The 25,705-nt window shown below is 39.4% G+C and overlaps 1 protein-coding gene across 2 annotated transcripts in view; it reads left to right on the top strand.

The window, feature by feature from the left end:
* The window catches only part of LOC105484157 (NADH:ubiquinone oxidoreductase subunit A9), a 38,879-nt gene extending 18,194 nt beyond the window's left edge, over positions 1-20,685 (top strand). For both annotated transcript variants that reach the window (XM_011745513.2, XM_071072349.1), the window contains 5 exons: positions 1,187-1,254; positions 2,465-2,541; positions 15,695-15,790; positions 18,726-18,792; positions 20,389-20,685. In XM_011745513.2, the coding sequence (XP_011743815.2) occupies positions 1,187-1,254; positions 2,465-2,541; positions 15,695-15,790; positions 18,726-18,792; positions 20,389-20,559 (479 nt within the window). In that variant the 3' untranslated portion in view covers positions 20,560-20,685. The remainder of the gene's footprint in view (positions 1-1,186; positions 1,255-2,464; positions 2,542-15,694; positions 15,791-18,725; positions 18,793-20,388) is intronic.
* The last annotated feature ends 5,020 nt before the right edge of the window (positions 20,686-25,705 follow it).

Here is a 25,705-nt window from a genome sequence, read left to right as displayed (position 1 = left end):
ACCTAATTATCTGTTAGTTCCTGTCACATTGGCAACGTCTGAACTTTGGAGGGAACATATTTAAAACATAGCAACATCCTGACACTATTAAGTCTTCCATTCCATGAACTTGGGATGCCTTTCCATTTAATTGTGCCTTTAATTTCTTTCAGCAATGTTTTGTGATTTTCAGCATGTGTCTTTTGCCACTTTGATAAAGTTTATTTTTAAGTATTTTATTCTTTATTGTATTATTGTGAATAATTTCTACGCTTTTTTTGAGACGGAGTCTCACTCTGTCACCCAGGCTGGAGTGCAGCGGCACAATCTTGGCTTACTGCAACCTCTGCCTCCCGGGTTCAAGCGATTCTCCGGCCTCAGCCTCCCAAGTAGCTGGGACTACAGGTGTGTGCCAACACGCCCAGCTAATTTTTGTATTTTTAGTAGAGATGGAGTTTCACCATATTGGCCAGTCTAGTCTCAAACTCCTGACCTTGTGATCCACCCATCTTGGCCTCCCAAAGTGCTGGAATTGCAGGCATGAGCCACTGTACCCGGCCTAATTTCTACTCTTAAATGCTTTAATAAAAAAAAAAAATTAAAAAAATAAAAATCTTTTTTAACCTAACATTTAAACTACTTGGGATTTGTTTTAGTTTATGGTGAGAACTAAAACATTATCTCACGTTTTTTTCAAATAGCAGAATAATTGTGCCAGCACCATATATCAACTAATATTTCCATCAGGCCCTTTTTCTGGGTTATCTGTGCTGTGTCACTCATCTGTTGATACAGCAGCAGAACGCATCTAGATATTGACTAGATAGACAGCTCATCTGTTCTGTTGCCGTATCAACAGATAAGTATGATAAGGAGGAAGAGTTCTGGGTTTCTCTTTAGAATGGGTGCAGCTAGAGTCCAGTATTGGGCATGGCGATGCTTTAGCATTGCAGAGCAGACTAGTTGTCAAGCCATTTGACCTCTATTCTTTGTTCGTCATGGTTTTAAACGTTTGGCCTTTTTATTTTCCGTGTTTGTTATCTGGAAAGCTAATGACTGCCTTTTGTAAGTGCATTTACTTCCTCAGAGTCAGCTACATTCATTATATTATTTCTATTATGCACAATAATTATGTTAATCTTAAGATTGTTGGGTCTTAGAGCAACTTAAACCTTCTCAGTGTAGTTCTCATTCTTTCTTCCACTAGATCTGCGTCAGTTTGTTCTTATACCCCTTGGATCTTTGAGCTGGACGACAGTTAAACAACCAGTATATGTAAGTACTTGGATGAAGGGGATCAGAAAGGGATTTTTGATGAATTCAGATTTGGGTGATCAGGTTTCTGGTTTTGTCCTAATTTAGTAACTCTGTCATTTTCTTTGTCACCTTGTGTCAGCTAGCTCCCTCTCAGTTTACTTCAGAGGTACATGCCTTCTCTCTGTGTTCACTTGTTCATTCATTTAAGAAAAAATTATTGAACTCCTAATGTGCTAGACACATCATACATGTCACATATCATTAGGGAAATAAAGATATTAACTAGATACACACAAATTGCTATTCTCAAATTGCTTTCAGTCTGAGGCAGATAAGTAAAGCAGTTATTGTACAATGTGATGAGTGCTATGATAAGGAGAGGGTTTTATGTAATTACATCAGAAGGGCACCTAATCTAGACTTGGGCATCTCAGAAGGAAGGGCGTTTAGGGTAAAACCTTAAAGATGACTAAAGGTAAGCCTGATGAAGGGAGTTGGGGAAGAGTATTACATGCGGAGGGAACGGTATATACAGGGGCCCAGAGGTGAAAGAGCATGTTGGATTCCATGTTAGATTGAACCAAGTTTTCTCAGTAGTGGCACTATTGACATTTTGAGCCAGATAATTCTTCGTTATGGGGGTTGTTGAAGGATTTTTAGCAGCATTCGTGCCCTCTAGCCACTAGATGCCAGTCACACCATCCTTCAGATGTGACAACTGAAAATGACTCCAGACAGTTGTCAACTGTCCCCTGGGGGCCAAAATCACTATTACTATTTTTGAAAATCAAAATGGTAGAATATTAGCAATTCCATATGGTTCAGCCTAATAGTTTGTGATGCTTAATAAGAGAGTTGGGAGTGGTAAGAGATGAGCTTGGCAAGTTGTGGGCAAAAGCAAATCAGAAAGGCCTTAAGCTATCTGAGGGTAAGTGCATTCCTACTACAGAAAATACTTGGATGAGCCTTGGATTATACGTACTTGGAAAATACTTGGATAGCAGGGATTATTTGAGCTCTAGGGAAGACTCATTCTTTTAAGAAGCTTTCTGGGAATAGATAATGCCATTATTTTAACTTCACATTTTCTTTGTTGAGATCAGTGTGGCCTTCTTCCTTTCTCCTTCCTTCCCTCCTTTTTCCCTTCTTTCCTTTCTTTCTATCTCTCCATCTCCCATTATCTCTCTTTTTCAACAATTACTTAAACATATATTATAATTTCTTATAGGTCGTAGATGTGTCCAAAGGAATTGTTAACATAGTTAAGGATCCCGATGCCAGCGGGAAAACCTTTGCTTTCGTTGGGTAAGTGCTTAGAGTTTGAATTTTAAAATGTGCTATTATAATGAAGGAATCAATATCTACATTAGTTACTAACAGATTTATTTGTTGCACTTTTACAATATCAGAATCTCCTCATTGCTTGCATTAAATCAGAATTTGAGGGAACCTGGAATCTACTTTAATGAATGATTCTCCTGTTACCAAAGTCTGAGAACCACTGCCCTAGACTATTACATATACTTAGTCCCGTGACCCTTAGCGATGGTTTTGTACTACTCCAGTGGTGTTTTTAAATATAAAAGGATATTGCTGTAAATTCTAAAACACAAACAAAACACTTTCAGGGAGTGAGTATGGTTATAAAACCTCATTAATTTTGATGGAGTATCACAATGACCCCAGATACTGAAAATGGGTGGTTGATAGCACAATTACTAGTGCTATGCAAGATTGATTATTTCTTTTATGCTCTTTGCTAAAATTTGCTCTCAGAAAAAAATGGGTATAGTTAAGCTATGTGACTTACCTGAAATTACTAAATCATGTCACAGCTAAGCTTAGGACTTTTTTTGCTGAATTAACTAAACGTCAAAAACTAAGACTTCATTTGCCAAGTTGAGAGGTATCAAATTCACCTAGTAAGTGGTTCAGAACACTGTGATTCTGTGAAGCAAACTAGTGACAGTTGGCATCTGTGAAAGTGAAGGATCTGGCTCAGTAATTAAGGGATAGCCTAATTCCTAAGAAATATTTGCCTCTAGAGGAAAATGACACTTTTCTCTTTAAGCCAAGAGGCATAGAATATATTCCCAGAATTCTGAATCTATACATTGTTCTGTTCCACTATTATTATTTAACAAACAATTTTTTTCAGTGTGAAAAGCTCTTGGTTTTCCATGTCAACTAGCAGCTGCGAAACATATTTCTCCTTTTCAGTTCCCAGTTTGGTACATTAGCATGCAATCAGTTATATAGTCTAGGGGAAGAATTATAATTCGGTATATTCAATACAGGTTTCATAAAATACTAAACACAAAAGACATTAGTTCTAGTGAAGAGGTACATGGACTAGGATTTCAGGGAATAAATGAGCAGAAATGGCTTTGTGAACTTTACTTGCTCCAGCTCTGGATGAGTTGCACGTTTTCCTTTTTACCTTTGCCCAGCCACTATCCTCTCGTCTGGGCTCCACTAAGTCATTCTTGTCTGGCGTAATGATGGGAAAAATAATACTAGACATTGCCGTGTAGATATTTTTCCTCTTGAAATTGTAGATACGCATCTACACATTTCTTGTCTCTTCAACCCCAGGAAAAAATCTTTGCTTTTTTCTCTGATATTTTGAGGCTAAGGCAGTGGCATAAGGCTGTAATTTAACTCCTAGGTTTTTTGTGGTTATGAATTACATTATGTTGGTCCATTCTATTTGCCATTCATTCATAAAATACCTATTGATACACACTCATACATACACACAGCTGTGATGATGAATAAACACATTCAGCAAAATCACGATGTATAAGATCAGCATAGAAAAATCAATATATACTAGTAAATGAACAATCTGAAAATAAAATTAAGAAAAGAATTTTATTCACAGCAGCATCAAAAATAATAGAATATTTAAGTATAAGTTTAACAATTTAATTTGTTGTATTATACCTAATAAGCAACAAGACATCCCATGTTCATGGATTGGATGAGTCAGTATGATTAAAATGATAAGTTCCTTCAAACTGATCAACAAATTCAACTTAATTTTATCAAAATTCCAACAGACTTTTTTGCAGAAGTTGATAAATTGATTCTAAATTTATATAGTAATGCAAAGACCCACAATAGACAAAACCATTAAGTTTCATAATTTTGAAACTTAACGGCTATAATTATCAAGATAGTGTGGTACTGACATAAAAATTGACATATAGATGAATTAACCAGAATTGATAGTTCAGAAATAAATCTTTATGGACAACTGATTTTTGAAAAAGGTGGTATGGCATTTCAAAGGGGAAAGGATAGTCTTTTTTTATTATTATTGTTATTATTATTATTATTATACTTTAAGTTCTAGGGTACATGTGCATAACGTGCAGGTTTGTTACATGTGTATACTTGTGCCATGTTGCTGTGCTGCACCCATCAACTTGTCAGCACCCATCAACTCGTCATTTACATCAGGTATAACTCCCAGTGCAATCCCTCCCCCCTCCCCCCTCCTCATGATAGGCCCCGGTGTGTGATGTTCCCCTTCCTGAGTCCAAGTGATCTTATTGTTCAGTTCCCACCTATGAGTGAGAACATGCGGTGTTTGGTTTTCTGTTCTTGTGATAGTTTGCTAAGAATGATGGTTTCCAGCTGCATCCATGTCCCTACAAAGGACACAAACTCATCCTTTTTGATGGCTGCATAGTATTCCATGGTGTATATGTGCCACATTTTCTTAATCCAGTCTGTCACTGATGGACATTTGGGTTGATTCCAAGTCTTTGCTATTGTGAATAGTGCCGCAATAAACATACGTGTACATGTGTCTTTATAGCAGCATGATTTATAATCCTTTGGGTATATACCCAGTAGTGGGATGGCTGGGTCATATGGTACATCTAGTTCTAGATCCTTGAAGAATCGCCATACTGTTTTCCATAATGGTTGAACTAGTTTACAATCCCACCAACAGTGTAAAAGTGTTCCTATTTCTCCATATCCTCTCCAGCACCTGTTGTTTCCTGACTTTTTAATGATCACCATTCTAACTGGTGTGAGATGGTATCTCATTGTGGTTTTGATTTGCATTTCTCTGATGGCCAGTGATGATGAGCATTTTTTCATGTGTCTGTTGGCTGTATGAATGTCTTTTTTTGAGAAATGTCTGTTCATAAAGGATAGTCTTTTCAAGAAATGGTTTTGGGATATCCACATTAAAAAAAGATGAACTTAGACTGCTACCTCACACTGTACATGAAAAAATTGAAATAATTCTGACACTTCAGTGTAAAAGTTATAAAACAAGGATTGCTGACCAGATGGCCGAATAGGAACACCTCCAGTCTGCAGCTCCCAGTGAGATTGACGCAGAAGGCGAGTGATTTCTGCATTTCCGACTCAGGTACCTGGTTCATCTCATTGGGACTGGTTGGACAGTGGGTGCAGCCCAAGGAGGGTGAGCCAAAACAGGGTGGGGTGTTGTCTCACCTGGGAAGCTTAAGGGATCGGGGAACTCCCTCTCCTATCCAAGGGAAGCCATTAGGGACTGTACCATGCGCTGTGGCCCAGATACTGCGCTTTTCCTACTGTCTTTGCAACCCACAGACCAGGAGATTCACTCTGGTGCCCACACCTCCGGGGCCCTGGGTTTCGAGCACAAAATGGCAACTGTTTGGGCAGACACTGAGCTAGCCACAGGAGTTTTTTTCCATACCCCAGTGGCACCTGGAACGCCAGTGAGACAGAACCTTTCACTCACCTGGAAAGTGGGCTGAAGCCAGGGAACCAAGTGGTCTGGCTTGGTGGGTCCCACCCCCACAGAGGCCAGCAAGCTAAGATCCACTGGCTTGAAATTCTTGCTGCTAGTACAGCAGTCTGAGCTCGACCTGGGACGTATGAGCTTGGGAGGGAGGGGCGTCTGCATTGCTGAGGCTTGAGTAGGTGGTTTTACCCTGACAGTGTAAACAGAGCTTCCAGGAAGTTCAAGCTGGGCAGAGCCCACTGCAGCTCAGTAAGACCATGGTGGCCAGACCGCCTCTCCAGATTCCCTCCTCTCTGGGCAGGACATCTCTGAAAAAAAGGCAGCAGCCCCAGTCAGGGACTTATAGATAAAACTCCACCATCCTGGGACAGAGCACCTGGGGGAAGGGGCAGTTGGGGGTGCAGCTTCAGCAGACTTAAACGTCCCTGCCTGGCAGCTCTGAAGAAAGCAGCGGATCTCCCAGCACAGCATTTGAGCTCTGATAAGGGACAGACTGCCTCCTCAAGTGGGTCCCTGACCCACATGTGTCCTGACTGGGAGATACGTCCCTGTAGGGGCCAACAGACACCTCATACAGGGGAAATCTGTTTGGCATCTGGCAGGTGCCCTCTGGGATGAAGCTTCCAGAGGAAGGAACAGGCAACAATCTTTGCTGTTCTGCAACCTCTGCCAGTGATACCCTAGCAAACAGGGTCTGGAGTGGACCTCTAGCAGACCTGCAGCAGAGGGGCCTGTTAGAAGGAAAACTAACAAACAGAAAAGAATAGGATCAACATCAACAAAAAGAACATTCACTCAGAGACCCCAGCCAAAGGTCACCGACTTCAAAGACCAAAGGTAGATAAATCCATGAAGATGGGGAGAAACCAGTCAGAAAGTCTGAAAATTCCAAAAACCAGAAAGCCTCTTCTCCTCCAAAGGATTACAACTCCCTGCCAGCAAGGAAACAAAACTGGATGGAGAATGAGTTTGATGATTTGACAGAAGTAGACATGTTCTAACCCAATGCAAGGAAGCTAAGAACCTTGAGAAAAGGTTAGATGAATTGCTAACTAGAATAACCAGTTTAGAGAGGAACATAAATGACCTGATGGAGCTGAAAACCACAGCATGGGAACTTTGTGAAGCATACACAAGTATCAATAGCCGGATTGATCAAGTGGAAGAAAGGATATCAGAGATTGAAGATCAACTCAATGAAATAAAGCAAAAAGACTAGAGATAAAAGAGTGAAAAGAAACGAACAGAACCTTCAAGAAATATAGGCCTATGTGAAAATACCAAATCTACATTTGGTTGGTGTACCTGAAAGTGATGGGGAGAATGGAACCAGGAACCAATTTGGAAAACTCCAGGAGAACTTCCCCAACCTAGCAAGGCAGGCCAACATTCAAATTCAGGAAATACAGAGAACACCACAAAGATACTCCTCGAGAAGAGCAACCACAAGACACTTAATTGTCAGATTCACCACGGCCGAAATGAAGGAAAAAATATTAAGGGCAGCCAGAGAAAAAGGTCAGGTTACCCACAAAGGGTATGTTACCCATGAGACTAACAGTGGATCTCTCAGCAGAAACCCTCCAAGCCAGAAGAGAATGGGGGCCAATATTCAACATTCTTAAAGAAAAGAATTTTCAACCCAGGATTTCGTATCCAGCCAAACTAAGTTTCATAAGCAAAGGAGAAGTGAAATCCTTTACAGACAAGCAAATGCTGAGAGATTTTGCCACCACCAGGCCTGCCTTACAAGAGCTCCTGAGGGAAGCACTAAACATGGAAAAGATCAACCAATACCAGCCACTACAAAAACAAACCAAATTCTTAAGACCATTGACACTATGAAGAAACTGCATCAATTCATGGGCAAAATAACCAGCTAGCATCATAATGACAGGATCAAATTCATACATAACAATATTAACCTTAAATGGAAACGGGCTAAATGGCCCAATTAAAAGACACAGACTGACAAATTGGAGAAAGGGTCAAGACTCATCAATTTGCTGTATTCAGGAGACCCATTTCATGTGCAAAGACACACATAGGCTCAAAACAAAGGGATGGAGGAATATTTACCAAACAAATGGAAAGCAAAAAAAAAAAAAAAAAAAAAAAAAAAAAAAGCAAGAGTTGCAATCCTAGTCTGATAAAACAGACTTTAAACCAACAAAGATCAAAAGAGACAACGGCATTACGTAATGGTAAAGGGATCAATGCAACAAGAAGAGCTAACTATCCTGAATATATATGCACCCAATACAGGGCACCCAGATTCAAAAATTAGGTTCTTAGAGACCTACAAAGAGACTTAGACTCCCACACAATAAAAGTGGGAGACTTTAACACCCCACTGTCAATATTAGAAAGATCAATGAGACAGAAAATTAGCAAGGATATCCAGGACTTGAACTCAGCTCTGGAGCAAGCAGATCTAATAGACATCTACAGAACTCTTTACCCCAAATCAACAGAATATAATTTATTCTCAGCACCACATCACACTTATTCTAAAATTGGCCACATAGTTGGAAGTAAAATACTCCTCAGCAAATGCAAAAGAACAGAAATGACAGTCTCTCAGACCACAGTGCAATCAAATTAGAACTCAGGATTAAGAAACTCACTCAAAACTGCACAACTACATGGAAACTGAACAACCTGCTCCTGAATGACTGCTGGGTAAATAACGAAATGAAGGCAGAAATAAAGATGTTCTTTGAAACCAATGAGAACAATGACACAATGTTCCAGAGTCTCTGGGACACATTTAAAACAGTGTGTAGAGGGAAATTTATTGCACTAAATGCCCACAAGAGAAAGCAGGAAAGATCTCAAATCAATACCCTAACATCACATTTAAAAACTAGAGAAGCAGGAACAAACAAATTTAAAAAGCTAGCAGAAGGCAAGAAATAGCTAAGATCAGAGCAGAACCGAAGGAGATAGAGACACGAAAAACCCTTCAAAAAATCAATGAATCCAGGAGCTGTTTTTTTTTGTTTTTTTGTTTGTTTGTTTTTCTAAACAACATAGATAGACTGCTAGCCAGACTAATAAAGAAGAAAAAGAAAAGAATCAAATAGATGCAATAAAAAATGATAAAGGGGATATCACCACCGATCCCACAGAAATACAAAGTACTATCAGAGGATACTATAAACACCTCTATGCAAATAAACTAGAAAGTCTAGAAGAAATGGATAAGTTCCTGGACACATATACCCTCCCAAGACTAAACCAGGAAGAAGTTGAATCCCTTAATAGACCTATAACAAGTTCTGAAATTGAGGTAGCAATTAATAGCTTACCAACAGGACCAGATGGATTCACAGCTGAATTATTCCAGAGGTGCAAAGAGGAGCTGGTACCATTCCTTCTGAAACTATTCCAATCAATAGAAAAAGAGGGAATCCTCCCTAACTCATTTTTTGAGGCCAGCATCATCCTAATACCAAAACCTGGCAGAGACATAACAAAAAAAGAAAATTTCAGGCCAATATCCCTGAAGAACACTGATGCGAAAATCTTCAATAAAATACTGGCAAACCGAATCCAGCAGCACACCAAAAAGTTTATCCAGCGTGATCAAGTCGGCTTCATCCGGGGATAAAAGGCTGGCTCAACATACGCAAATCAATAAATGTAATCCATCACGTAAACAGAACCAATGACAAAAACCATATGAATATCTCAATAGATGCAGAAAAGGCCTTCAACAAAATTCAGCAGCCCTTCATGCTAAAAACCCTCAATAAACCAGGTATTGATGGACCATATCTCAAAATAATAAGAGCTATTTATGACAAACCCACAGCCAGTATCATACTGAATGGGCAAAAACTGGAAGCATTCCCTTTAAAAATCGGCACAAGACAAGGATGCCCTCTCTCGCCACTCGTATTCAACGTAGTATTGGAAGTTCTGGCCAGGACAATTAGGCAAGATAAAGAAATAAAGGGTATTCAATTAGGAAAAGAGGAAGTCAAATTGTCTCTGTTTCCAGATGACATGATGGTATATTTAGAAAACCGCATCCTCTCAGCCCCAAATCTCCTTAAGCTGATAAGCAACTTCAGCAAAGTCTTGGGATACAAACTCAATGTGCAAAAATCACAAACATTCCCATACACCAATAACAGACAAACCATGAGTGAACCAAATCATGAGTGAACTCCCATTCACAATTGCTACAAAGAATAAAATATCTAGGAATCCAACTTACAAGGGACGTGAAGGACCTCTTCAAGGAGAACTACCAACCACTGCTCAACAAAATAAAAGAGGACACAAACAAACAGAAAAACATTCCATGCTTGTGGATAGGAAGAATCAATATCATGAAAATGGCCATACTGCCCAAAGTAATTTATAGATTCAGTGCTATCGCCATCAAACTTCCATTGACTTTCTTCACAGAATTGGAAAAAAACTACTTTAAAGTTCATATGGAACCAAAAAAGAGCCCACATAGCCAAGACAGTCCTAAGCCAAAAGAACAAAGCTAGAGGCATCATACTAACTACCTGACTTCAAACTGTACTGCAAGGCTACAGTAACCAAAACAGCATGTTACTGGTACCAAAACAGGTATATAGAGCAATGGAACAGAACAGAGGCCTCAGAAATAATGCCTACATCCATCTGTAGATCCATCATCTACAACCATCTGATCTTTGACAAATCTGACAAAAACAAGCAATGAGGAAATGATTCTCCATTTAATAAATGATGTTGGGAAAACTGGGTAGCCGTATGCAGAAAGCTGAAACTGGATCCCTTCCTTACATCTGATACAAAAATTAACTCAAGATGGATTAAAGACTTAAACATAAGACCTAAAACCATAAAAACCCTTGAAGAAAAGCTAGGCGATACCATTCAGGACATGGGCATTGGCAAAGACTTCATGACTGAAACACGAAAAGCAATGGCAACAAAAGCCAAAATAGACAAATGGGATCTAATTAAATTAAAGGGCTTCTGCACAGTGAACAGGCAACCTACAGAATGGGAGAAAATTTTTGCAATCTATCCCTCTGAAAAAGGGCTAATATCCAGAATCTACAGAGAACTTAAACAGATTTACAAGAAAAATCTCCATCAAAAAGTGGGCGAAGGATATGAACAGACACTTCTCAAAAGAAGACATTTATGCAGTTCAATAAACGTATGAAAAAAGCTCATCGTCACTGGTCTTTAGAGAAATGCAAATCAAAACCACAGTGAAATACCATCTCACATCAGTTAGGATGGCGATCATTAAAAAGTCAGGAAACAACAGATGCTAGAGAGGATGTGGAGAAATAGTGATGCTTTTACACTGTTGGTGGAAGTGTAAATTATTTAGTTCAACCATTGTGGAAGACAGTGTGGCAATTCCTCAAGGATCTCAAAGTAGAAATACCATTTGACCCAGCAATCCCATTACTGAGTATATATACCCAAAGGATTATAAATCATTCTACTATAAAGACACATGTATGTTTATTGCAGCACCATTCACAATAGCAAAGACTTGGAACCAACCCAAATGTCCATCAATGATAGACTGGATAAAAGAAACTGTGGCGCATATACACCATGGAATACTATGCAGCCAGTATACAGAAAAGGATGAGTTCATGTCCTTTGCAGGGACATGGATGAAGCTGGAAACCATCATTTTAAGCAAACTCACACAAGAACAGAAAACCAAACACCGTATGTTCTCACTCATAAATGGGAGTTGAACAATAAGAACACATGGACACAGGGAGTTGAACGTCACACACCGGGGCCTGCCAGGAGTGGGGGGCTAGAGGAGGGATAGCATTAGGAGAAATACCTAATGTAGATGACAGGTTGATGGGTGCAGCAAACCATCATGGCACATGTATACCTATGTAACAAACCTATACGTTCTGCACGTGTACCCCAGAAGTTAAAGTAAAATTTAAAAAAAATTTCAATTGGTAAAAATGTAAAAAAAAAAAATTAAAGAGTTATAAAACTATAATAATTTTGGAAGGAAAATAGAAAATCTTCTAGACCTTGGGTTCTAGAAGATTTTTAGCTATGGCATCAAAAGCGTATTTCATAAAATAAAAAATAATTGGATACCTTAGACTTCACCAAAATTAAAACTCTTGTGTTTCAAAAGACACCATTAAGAAAATGAAAAAACAAGTCACAGATTGGGGGAAAATATTTGTTAATTACATATCTGATAATATCCAGAATATACAAAGAACTCTTAGAACTCAATGAGAAGACGATCCATTTTTTAATATGAGCAAAAGACGTGAATAGGCATATCAGCACAGCAGATGTACTTAATTGCTAAAAAGCACATGAAAAGATGCTCCATATCATTAGTCATTACGGAAAATGCAAATCAAAACCATTACGAGATACCAGTTCACAGAGAGAATAACAAATGTTGATGAAGACATGGAGTAATAGGAACCTTCATACATTGCTGGTAGGGGTGTAAAATTGTATAGCCACTTTAGAAAACAGTTTGGCATCTTCTTAAAAAGTTAGCATACATTTTCTGTATGGCCTATGGGTTTTACTCCTAGGTGTTTACCCAAAAGAAATGAAAATGTGCCTACACAAAGATTAGCGCTTAGATTTTCATAGCAACATTATCATAAATGCTAAAAATTGGAAACATCTCACATACTCATCAACTGATGAAAGGAAAAATAAAACATAGTAGCATTCCCATATAATAGACGTTCAACAATAAAAGGAATGAAATATTGACATGTTACATGTATGAACCTCAAAAACATAGTAAATGAAAGAAGCTAGATGCAGAAGATCACATGTTCACATTCCATTTATATGAAGTATCTGTAAAAGGCAAATATAAGTAGATTAGTGATTGCCTGAGCCTAGGAGTAAAATCCAGGATTAAATGGCTGTGGAGGATCTTACTAGAGTAAGAAAAATATTCTAAAACTGGATTATGGTAATGATTGTATAACTTGGTAAATGTATGAAAAATCATTGAATTATATGCTTAAAATGGATGAATTCTAATGTGCGTAAATTATGCCACAATAGTGAATAGCATGGGTAAGATTTCTGCCTTTGTGGAGCTTATAGATTAGTGATGAGATGCATAAGTAATAAGCAAAATAATTAAAATAAATGACCAAAAAGGAAAGTCCAGTGAATTGGAAAGAAAACCAGAAGGAGGGAGTTGGTAACTATATTGGGCGCTGCCAGAGATGGATTGAGTGACAGTACAGAGATTCATGGTCATCTTAATGACCTCATTTGAACATTGGGCAAAGGGCAGATTGGATTGCAGTGAGATTTGAATGGCAGGATAGGAACTGGAGGCAACAGTTAGGTAACTATTGGGAGAAGTTTCCCTGTAAAAGGGAGCAAAGGAAAGCGGTAAAGAGAAGGCTGTGAAACATGAATGTCTTGTCAAGGGAGGTACCACCCTGGATTTGGAAGATTGTACATCTTGTTTATAAATTGGTAAGAATGGTCCAGGAAAGAGATATCGCTTGATGACTCAGGAGATGGGGCCGACAAAAAAGGAGCAAAGTCCTTCAGGAATTGAGAGGAGTTGGATACAGAGTGCAAATGAGGGTTTGACCTTTGTAAAAGGCAAACATTTCTTCAATTTTAACGAGGAAAAGAATTCAAGGATATATGCAGATGCAGGTAGATTTGGCTGTGGGAATTTAAGGAGTATCTTTTCTTGTTGGAATGTGAGGTTAGCTAAAAGGCAGGATGGAGTGGGTCAGAAAAGTGTGTGGAAAATTTGAGGACAGAGAATATAGAAAGGATGCCCTGGGAGAATAGGAAAGAGCATTTCCTAGGAGAACATGTGGGATTGCCAAGCAGAACTGAGTGTTCCATTTGAAATTACTGATAAAATAATAAGGTGAAGTCAATCAGCCCAATTGTATTTTGTCTACAGTTTTGTCCCTCTGGGGTTTCAGGCTCAGAGAAGGCAGATGTTTGGATCAACCAGAGTGAGAGTTTTGCTTAGCAAGTATAATGGGTACGGGCCTGGGAGACAAGTTTTACTGAGGATATTTGCAGAGGGATAACTGTAGTGCTGAGCCTTGAAATCTAAGCTGGGAGGGACGCGGGCTTCAGTGTACCTTTGGCTGTGAGCAAGGGCACTTAAACTAGTGTTCCAGTTGTACTTAATGGAACACAAAGTGCTTCAGAACAGCTGAAGAGGAAACTTATTATGTAGAATTAGTTTACCCATGATACAGTTTTGTTTGTCATCATAAACATTCAAGTTGTTCTTGGCATAGCATGTATTATGTATCCTGTAATGATCCTTACAAATCCTTCTGGAATTTGAAGAACCCTACTTTAAGGCCTTTTATGTTTCTCCTAGCTGATAGTTTCATGTATTTTAGTAAAGTATGTCAGGATAATGAGGTTCTCACTGAATTACCTTCACTCAGCTCTTGGTTGTCACAGATTTACTGTCATGAAACATGCAAATGAATTAGGAAATGGGTAAAGAAATATTAAAATGTATTATAAGCACTGATACTTATTAATGCTAGGTTAAAATCATACAGAACTATTCAGATTAATGGAATAGAGCAGAAAGTTCAGAAACAGTCCCATTATATGTAAGGATATAGTATGTGATAAAGGTGACATTTCAGTATAGGGAAAGAAGCAGTATAGTAAAGATTCTGTAAATAACATTGAAGCAATTGGCTTACATCTTGGGAAAAATGTAATTACATGTTTGCCTTATATCATGTGCAAAAATATGTCACAGAAGTAACTTTATAGTAAAAAAAAAAATCTTTTTTTATAAGCTTTAGACAAAATGTGGACATTTATGTCACTGCAGAGGAATTTTCTAACTATGAATCCAAGCCATAAAGAAAATCAGTAGTTTTGGTTAAACAGTTAAAATTTTATGTGCACAAAACACTGTTATAGACGGGGACTCCAGGAGGAAAGAAAAGATAAACGTATAAATAACCAAAAAGTCATGAAGAAATAATCTCTTATATTAAAGACATAATTAAAACATGAGATGCCTTTTTTTTTTTTTTAACCTAGCAGATTGGCAAAAAAAAAATTTTTTTTATGACAACTCATTTTGGGTGGAGGGGGCATTCTTATTAACATTTTATATAAATTAATAGAACCATTTTGAAAAGCAGTTTAGAAGTATTCAATAAAAGCCTTAAAATTTCAAAGTCTACGTTGACCCAGTTCCACTTCTACAAATATATTCACAATGCATAATCATGGATAAGTACAAATATTTATTATAAGAATGTTCATTAAAACATTATTTTATAAAAGAAAAAGATTTTTAATAGCTTAAATATCTCGAAACTGGCAATTGATAAAATACTTGTGATTACATGTAGCGTAATATGTGCAGTCATGAAACATGCAATAAAATATTTAACGACGTGGAAAGACAATTATGATATAATGTTAAATGAAAAAGACATTACAGAATAGAATGGATTGTGTATTTATTAAAACCAAAATAATGTGTATATGTAAGGGGATGAGAAGGATATATTTCAATTATATTAACTATCTTTCATAATGGGATTATGGGTGATTTTTCTTTGTGCTAGTCTGTATCTACTACAGTCCATATATGTTTCCTTTTTTATAAGAAAAATGTTATTTTGTTATAAAGGAAAGTTTGTGAGAAGCATGTACTTGAAAGAACTGTGTATTGTCTTTTTATAGTCCAAATAGGTACCTCCTCTTTCACCTGGTGAAGTACGTCTTTGCTGTGGCTCACAGATTGTTCCTCCCATTACCCTTGCCACTTTTTGTCTATCGGTAAGTAGAGTGCTCCTTTTGCGTGACTTGTGAAAAAGCTAACTCCACACACTTGTTCCTAATGATCTCCCTTAGGGTTATAGGGTGTGTGAAGGGCTAGTCTCCAGATCTCCTAGTATTATGACATTAGCCATAGGGAAGAAGCAAAAATAGATTCGTGTCGGAAAAAAAAATGTGTTGGGAGATTAAATCTGCAGTTTTTCACTTTCTCCAATTTAAATCCATTGAGTTTAATTTTGGAGAAATATCTTGCTGGGCACATACATAAGGGGCAGTCAGGTTCCCCTGTGTTTCATGTCGCTCATTATTAAATCAACTTGATCATGCTATTGGGAAAGGAGTCAGGCTAATTCAGACTTGGATTTGTGGTTGCCTTCTCTTCTTCTCCCACTTCTTAGTTCACTTTTCTTTGTCGGTTAAGTATCTTTGACTTGGCTGGGAGTGGTGGCTCATGCCTATAATCCCAGCACTTTGGGAGGCCAAGGTGGATGGATTGCTTGAGCCCAGGGGTTCGAGACCAGCCTGGGCAATATGGTGAAACCCCATCTCTACAAAAAATACCAAATTAGCTGGATGTGGTGGCATCTGCCTGTAGTCCCACCTACTGGGGTGGAGGTGGGGTGATGCAAGAGAATTGCTTGAGCTTGGGAGTTCGAGGCTGCAGTGAGCTGAGATTGTGCCACTGCACCCCGGCCTAGGTGACTGCTAGTGCCCACAGTGGTGTTACACCTATAGTCCCAGCTACTTGGGAGGCTGATGTGGGAGGATCACTTGAGCCCAGGAGTTTGAATCCAGCCTGGACAACATAGTGAGACCCTGTCTCTGGGAAAAAAAAAAAAAAGGCAAAGAAAAGAAAAGAAAAACCCACTGCCCTGAGGTAACTGTTGATGGGAGCTCCTTTCTCGTCCTGGGTTTTATATTGTTGTCCTGATTTGAACCAAATAAAATAAAATCTTGGACTTACCATGCCACACCCTAGTGGTCTGGTTAAGGAGACTGTCACATCCATTGGCCACAAATTGATCTTCATTTGGGTTTTCATTCATTCTTTCAACAAATATTTATTGAATGCCTACTATGTCTTAGATAATGTACTAGGTACTCAGAATATTACAATAAACACTTAAAAATCTTATGGTCTAACAGGGGTACCAGAAAAATAGACCACTAGAATGCAGCATGATAACAATATTTATTGAGTGTTGTACCTTTCAGGCTATTTACTTTATCTCCTTTAATATCACAGCTATCTATAAAGTAAGTAAGGAGAGTATATGGAGTGAGTAGAAGAGGAGGCCACAGAGTAAGAGAAACTTATAAGAAGGCCAAAAAGAAGTGATCAGATATTTAAGTGGGAAACGAGAGTTTGGAATTCTAGATACCAAAGGGAATGGAGTGTTTTAAGGAGGGAATCGATGTTTTAAGAAGCGGAACGTTGCTGTTCATTCACATGTATCTCAAGCCCCTAGAACAATGCCTGGTACACAGTAGGCACTCTGTTGATATTGGTAGAATGAAGTCTTACAGAAGAGTCAAATAAGATAAAGGACCAAAAAAATGTCTACAAATGACCATTTGTGTCTATGGCTTCAGTGCCGTGAAAGGCATATAAGCCAGATTGAAGTGAGGGGCTTTCATGGTTGTACATAAAATTGAGTTAGAGTTGGCTTATGTATGTCCATGACGTGGTCCACTGAGGACACTAGAATATTTGAATATTTGAGGTTTAGGTTGGATAGAGACCTGAAGTGATCTGTTAGCATAGAATGAGGGCACAGAGAGTTAGAGGTTTGTAATGAGTGTTTTTATTAAGCTGTGTTAGCCCAATAAATTATTTTTTTCTGCCATTGAGGAATCTGAGGCTTTATATGTTGCTGGAGAAATTCTAACCAGCTTCCTTTTTCATGTATTTATACTATGCATTAGAATGTTGTTTTTCAAGCCTTTAAACAGCTGTGGAATCCTGTGTTCACTGAAGTTTTACATCAAGTCCTGCTGGGTAAATCCAATAAAAGAGCTGGTCTGGTTGCAGTGATGGATGATACTCAACACATGCACTCCCAAACCCTTGGCCCCCCAGGACTCCGTGGGTCCCCAGCAAATTCCTAGTGTTCCTCAGATGCTAGTTGAAAACCCACTGCTACTGGGCACAGTGGTGCACACCTGTAGTCCCAGCTACTTGGGAGGCTGAGGTGGGAGGATCACTTGAGCCCAGGAGTTTGAATCCAGCCTGGACAACATGGTGAGACCCTGTCTCTGGAACAAAAAAAAAGGAGAGAACAAAAAAAAGGAAAGAAAAGAAAAAGCCACTGCCCTGAGGTAACCAATGATGGGAGCTCAAGTGGCATGGCAGGAGCCCTTCAGTTTTCATTAGTAGTGAAGAGATGGCAGTAATGAAGATAGGTGGCCTTTCTCGTTTTGGGTTTTATATTGTTGTCCTGATTTGAACCATAGATTTTAGCCTTCTCCTTGCTTTTGGATTTTTTTTCCCCTCAAGGGCCCCAGCTTTTAGGGATTACGTTTTATATTTTACACACCATTCAGCTTGCCCTGTGTTCGTAAAGGCAGCATATTTGAATATCTGAGGTTTAGATTAGATCGAATTTCACAGATGTGATTGAATATTGGAGTTTTTCTGTTTGCTTTGTTGTTTGTTGGTTTTATTTCTTTTTAGTTTAAGATCTGTTATTTCTTTGGAGAACAAAGTGTACCAGCAGTTACAGCAGCCAACTGGGTTGGCTTGAGAGGAGATGGACCAAAAAGCAGAGGTAGCCTCACAGGTCGAGGTGCCAAGATGTTGGTTATTTTCTTTAAAAAAAAAAAATCAGTTCAGACTGCTCTACAGCAGTCTGTCTTCCTGTAGTTCTTATAGGCCAGCTTACATCTTGGACAGAGAGATGCTTATCACATGTGCTATATATATTTCTTTTTCCAGATGGGTAGCAAGAGTCTTTGAAATAAACCCATTTCAGCCCTTGATAACAAGGGATAAAGTGGAGCGGGTGAGTATATGTGTGGAAAGCATCTGCCTGGGCAGATGATGGGAAGTTAGACTTACTTTGGTTTGCTTGCTTGCTTGTCTCCCGGCTGTTGTCTGTTTGCTGTTCTTGCTGTCTGCAGTCAGCCCTTCTACTAGCACTGAAACTCATCCACCTGCGCTGCTCCAGGGGGCGGCTCCTCCATACCTGCTGTCCGTCATTATCAGTGTTTCTTTCTCTGCGTGATCATTCCTGTCAACACACAAAATTACCTAATAGCTCCCCTGCCAAAGCCTCTCTTCCTCCCACCACTCTTCTAGCTACTTTCCTGTTGTGTCCGTTCACATCCTAACTCCTCCTGACTTCCTCCTAACATCCTGAAGAAACCATTGACAGTTTCTTCATTCTTTCTTTAACCTACTCCAGTCAGGCTTTTATTCCCATTTCTCCCCTAAAATTGCTCTTTTCAAGGTTCCCCACAATCTCCTTGCTGCCACATCCAATAGTCAGTTCTCAGACCTCATGTCATGTGCCTGTGCGTTTGCTTCCAGGGAGGATGCAAAATAAAATAAAAATACTATACCAATACCACGTCTACCTTTGATGACCTATGGACCATATATTGACAAGAAGCAGCCACATTGTCCCCTGAATGCTACCTAAAACCTAAAGTGTAGAGAAGATGAGAAAATAGTGCTTAGGGAACGTGAGAAAGTGGGCAGCTCGCGTACTTTCTTCAGACATTGTTTATGAAAGATCAGGCAGGAGAACTGGTTGTCAGACGCTTCAGTTTATCTTACACTAAAGTGTCTCTTACATTTATAATTGAGAAAGTGTTGACACAGTGGCCTGAGTGGGTTTTGGCTTTGGTTTGCAGACTGGCTTACAGCCCTCTGGTAAAAGGATTGCAGACTTTCAGGTGGGTAGGATGAGGGATTGATGCTGCTCCAGGTGCAAATGGATTCTATTCATGTGGTATGGAACAATCTGGGATCTTTGCAAACTTGACAGTTCATTGTCTTTCCCTATAAACAAGATGGGTTTGGTTTTCTAGCTCTACAGTGAGCGTTAGTCAACCAGGTTGAGCATAGCTGGAGCCAAAAAGTTAATTTTTTTTTTTTAATGGACAAGGAACAAATGCTGTGTTATCTCCTAAATTCAAAGTTAAAATTGAGTCAGAATGCCCATGCTCAGAAAACAGGGGCATGCGAGAACTGAGGAATGGACTGGTTCTGCTTTAGCCCTGATTTGATTCCTAAACCCTCCTGTGAAGCCTCCCCTGGCATGTGTGATGACTTGTGCTTCCCTGCCCTAGATTTATTTCTGTTGAAATCTGTATATAGAATGGCTCATGTACCGCCAACATCCTGTGCTCGTGGCTCCCACCGGGGACCTCGATCTGAGACTTAGTGATCTTGCCCTTTTGGTGTCTTAAGTCCTCTTTGTGTGTTCTACTTTTATAGTGATTTGCATGAATCGAAAATTGCCACATATTCTTTGAAAGCAATTAAGTCTCAATACTAGGACTCGTGCCAGCTTGAATGTTTAAATGCTTGCTAGGATAGCACTTCGTTCTCGGCCAGTTTTCAGCATTGTCTGCGGTCCTTTGTTTATTCAAAGATGCACATCACAGACATGAAATTGCCTCACCTGCCTGGCTTAGAAGACGTTGGCATTCAGGCAACGCCACTGGAACTCAAGGCCATCGAGGTGCTGCGCCGTCACCGCGCCTACCGCTGGCTGTCTGCCGAAATTGAGGATGTGAAGCCGGCCAAGACTGTCGACTTTTAGTGCCTCCTGAGCAGCTCTTGGTTTTGGTGTCTTCGGGGTCAGCCCGTGTGGTTTGAGCACCCAGCCAGATCGTCTCTTTAGAGGATCCTGTACACAGTTCCACTATTAAAAACATTTGAGGTTGAATTCTGCAGTATTTTCTTTCTTGATTTACAAAATGAGAAATGCAGTCATTTAGAACTTGAGCATAATTTTTGTTAAACGTACATATTTAATAATGACATATATACTGTTTATTCTCTGAAATGCCAGAGAGTTTGAATTTTCCTATGACACACCACTTCTAGCATACGTTCTAGAAGACAAGGACCCTTTTTAATGTCAGAATATTGTAAAGACCCCAAGTGATATGTGATTGTTTTTAATCTCCATTAAATGAGAGAGCATACAGTATCCCCTAACCCAAATGTGTTTACACTGAAGGTGTTTTAAAAATTCGTTTTAATAATGTCCATATGCCTTTTAAAAATAGTAGTACATACATAGAAAACCATTGTCCATAGATTCTCAAACCCCTTGCAGTAATTCCACAGTCTTCTTGGATCTGAGCTATCTGAGGCCCGCCCCATGCCCTTAGTACCAAATCTGAGCCCTTAGTACCAAATCTGGATTATTTCAGACACGTAAGTGTAGATAGATTCTCTTCCCATGCAAAGGAGATGCTTCAGCTTCTATGCCAGCAGTGCCAGCACTTAGGAATTAGGACCTTCTAATGAAGTTCTTAAAATTGCAGCCAAGATCCAGATGAACAATTGGTTTAGTGTTGGCAGATCCCCCAGTACAGTATGATTTAAAACTCCGACAATTTGTGGTGAAGCCAACATATCATTGTCCTGGGTGACCCAGGGTTGGTCATTGTGTTTCACTGGACTTCAGCCTCCTGATCTATGTTTGGGACAGGGATGTCAGTAAAAACCCTGTTTGATTATGGTAATCCCATCTCCTCCTTACAGAGACAAAGGTATATCAGTGTTGAAGGCAAGTTCTCCACCTGCCCTTTTTGCCTGCATCAGAATCTTTTTGTCTCAAAACGGGCAACAGTGAGCTACTCCAAGTGTGATCCGTAGATCACCAGCATTGGGATCATCTTGGGGCTTGTCAGAAATGCAGAATCCAGGCTGGGCACAGTGGCTTACACCTGTAATCCCAACGCTTTTGAGTTGCCGTGGTAGGACGGTCACTTGAGGCCAGGAGTTTGAGACCAGCCTAGGCAATATGGCAAGACCTTGTCTCTATAAAAGAATTTCAAAAAGTTAGTAGGGCATGGTGGCATGCACCTGTAGTCTCAGTTATTCGGGAGGCTAAGGTATGAGGATTGCTTGAGCATGGGAGTTCAAGGTTACAGTGAGCTATGATAGTGCCACTGCACTTCAGCCTTGGGCAACAGAGTGAGAGCCTGTCTCAAAAAAAAAAAAACAAAAAAAAGGCAGAATCCTAGATTTTGTTCTGTCCCAGGCCTGTTGAATCAGAATCTGCATTTTAGCAAGGTCTCCAGGAGATGTGTGTGCACATTAGAGTATGAGCAGCACTGCCATACAGAAGAGCTGTATCAGAGTGATTCCTGTTAGTAATCCAGGTTGCTGACCCCCACCCCAGACCTGCTGAACCACAGTCTCAGGAAGGAATTTTAGTTTTGTTAAACATTCCGGTTTATTCTCCTGTACACAAGTATGTCAGAATCAGCGTACTAGGGAAAGGAACACATACCCAACTTCACATTTTTTCTTCAGATACTACCTGTTATTTTGGATGACACCCCTGCTGGCCATGAGCCAGCCAGTAGGCCAGAGATGGGTGGATTTAATTTGAAAAGGAACTATAATTCTATAATGCACAGTGTCCTCTCTTAGAATATCTACACTTTCTTTCCTTTTTTTGATTCTTTAAAAATATTTTTTTATTGATACATAATAGATGTAAATATTGTCAGGGTATATGTGGTAGTTTGACATATTCATGTAATCAAATCAGTGTAATTGGGATATCCATCACCTTAAATATTTATCTTTAGGCTAGTAACATTCAAATTACTCTCTTCTAGTTATTTTGAAATACACAGTAGATTAGTATTAACTCTAGTTACCCTACTGATCTATTGAACACCAGGTCTTATTTCTTCTGTCTTAACTGTAATTATCTTCATTTTCTAGCAGCGCTATTTCTCATCTCTAACTTGTATCATAACTCAGGATGTGATATACTTCTAAAGCTATAATTCAACCAGGATAGTTTTCCCTTCCTGTCACACCCAGTGCCTCCTTTTGTAACAGATGGTTGGTAATGCACGTTCTATTATCCTGATATGGAAGTCGTAGTTACTCTAGCCTGTCTATATATGTAACCAAAATATAATCAGTGCCTTACATAAACAAGAAGTGAAAGGAAAGTAGTACACAGTAAGATATATAGAGAGCACACCAGCACTGAAGACATGAGGAAATAGTCCGTTGCTTGCGTCCATGTGGGCAGTCACCACGGATGCGGTAACAAATGCAGACTGGTCTGATGCAGGGGTGGGCTGTAGTCTCCATTTAAATGCCATCAGCAGCATTGCTGTGATGTCAACTTTTGAAATAGTGAATGACTTCTAGTAAAGTTCAGAACAGCATAGAATAGAATAGAATCCTCTCAAAATTTACATGGTACTTGCATTCTTAGAACACTCAACACATATTAAACCCATACCAAAGATCCTTTATATCTGTAAAACAGATTCTAAGTTCAGATGACTCTAAGTAGGTTTTCGAAAGTCATGCGATGTGTGTTTAATTCTTCATTTTTGTGTTCTGACACCATGGTATGCCTATTCCTGGTATGCCTATTCCTCTACATGTCCACAGTGCTCTTTAATCATTGTTTTACCACAAAGAAGTGATAAATACCTGAGGTGATGAATATGCTAATTATACTGATTTGATTACTATACAGTGTATACATGTATTGAAACATCACATTGTATCCCGTAAATATACAATTATTGTGTGTCAGAAATAAAACTTTAAAAATGCTAAATTCTTAAATATGGCATTCTTTAAATACCAATATGCAGAGATTATTTCCAAATTTAACACAAAATATTAATAAGCATTTGAATCTCTACATTCTCTATACTTAATTTTAAGTCTTTCAGAGCTTGGAGACCTTTACTAACTGGATTGGTTCATACCTCCTGTTTTAACAAAATACCTTAGACTGGGTAATTTGAAAATAGTAGAAATATATTTCTCACGGTTTTGGAGGCTGGGAAGTTCAAGATCAAGGCACCAGCAGATTTGGTGTCTGGTCAGGGCTGCTCTTTCTGCTTCAAAGACGGTTCCTTCTGTCTGTGTCCTCACACGGTGGACATGGGTAGAAGGGCAAAAAGGGACTAGGGCGCTCTCTTCAACCTCTTTTATAAGAGCACTAGTCCCATATATGAAAGCAGAGCTCTCATGACCTAATCATCTCCTAAAGGCCCTCCCCCACCCCCACCAATACGATTGCACTAGTGACTAAATTCAGCATTGATTTTGGAGTGACACAAACATTGAAGCCGTAGCACTGACTAAAGAAACAATTTTACCATCCTAAGCTAGTGGGTATCACCCTCTCAGTGTATGGAGATTGCATATGACCAGGAAGTGGGAGCTGGGCATAGGATCTAGGACCCTCATATCCAGAGTGATTCTTTTCATAAGGAGGGATGGACTGAGTCTCCATTGATAAGGGCTGTCCCCATAGAGACTTTAAGCCACACCCTTCTTGGGATTCAGGTTGCACATTACCTGATTCTCACAGTTGATTTGAGCCTGCAAGACTAAACCCATCCCATTATCATGTTTTCACTCCTCATTTACCTACATTTATCATTAAACCTTTGTGATTCAGCAAATCTATTTACCTTATGATTCTACTTTAAATTCCTTTCATGTTCTTCCTTGGCCCTCCTGTGTATTTCCCACAGCTTTGCTAGGCTTTAAGATCATCTCACATTCTTCATCCTAATGATAAAAATAAGTTCTGTGGGCCAGGTGTGGTGGCTCTTGCCTGTAATCCCAGCACTTTGGGAGGCCGAGGGGGGTGGATCATGAGGTTAGGAGTTCAAGACCAGCCTGGCCAATATGGTGAAACCCCGTCTCTACTAAAATATATAAAAAATTAGCCAAGTGTTTTGGTGCCCACCTGTAGTCCCAACCCAGGAGGGAGACTGAGGCAGGAGAATTGCTGGAACCCAGGAGGCAGAGCTGAGATCACGCCACTGCACTCCAGCCTGGGAGATGGAGTGAGACTCTGTCTAAAATAATAATAATATAATAATAATAATAATAAAGTTATATGATGGAAGCATATATGGGAATATATGCAAAGATCTGTGAGAAGATAAGGGTCTCTGGAAGGATCAGGAAAAACTCCATAGAAAATGTACTTTTAAAGCTGCATCTTGATGTTAACCTGCTGAAATGCGTGTGTTGGACTGGGATGAGGAGGAAGCAGTCATTCATGCTGTGAAGAGAACAGCATGAGCAATTGCAGTGGGGCATAAGTGAGTGGGTGGTTATGAGTGGGAGGCAGAATCAGTGAGTCGGGAGGGGCACAAGCGAATTTAACCTTCACCTTGGAGGCGATGCAGAACAGGTGAGTTCCATACAAATTTGGCTTCCAATAGGAGTTTTACTACTTCTCAATTGTGATATTGGACGAGTCACTTGACCTCTGTTTGCCAGCCTCAGTTTTCTTGTTTATAAAGTGGGGGTGATAGTAATAACTACGTGATGGGATTGTGATAAGGAATTAAATGAGATCATGCATGTAAAATGCTGAGCCCTGCACGTAATAAGAACTAAGTAAATGTGAGCCATTATCATTTAAGTAGGGAATATCGTGCCCATCTGAGTCCATACATTTGTTTCCTGACTTAATGAAATAGCTGCCATTCCTGAGACGGAGGGATTCCTATTTCCTAAATGATGGAAACAGGGACTTACGGAAGATAAATTGCCCCATTAGTAAGTAGCTGAATTGGTTTTCCAACCTGGATCTATCTGGCTACAAAACTGACGCCTTGTTTCAGGAAGGATTTAAGGATGCTCAGGAGGAAGACATTCCCAGAGTTACACTCTAGAAGGTCATGGAGTGAATGGGAGGTGTAGTGGAATGGAGGGCATCT

This window comes from Macaca nemestrina, chromosome 10, assembly GCF_043159975.1.
Source record: "Macaca nemestrina isolate mMacNem1 chromosome 10, mMacNem.hap1, whole genome shotgun sequence".
Classification (NCBI taxonomy): Eukaryota; Metazoa; Chordata; class Mammalia; order Primates; family Cercopithecidae; genus Macaca; species Macaca nemestrina.
Note: the sequence above shows the minus strand (reverse complement) of the source record. Positions and strands in the feature narration are given on the sequence as shown.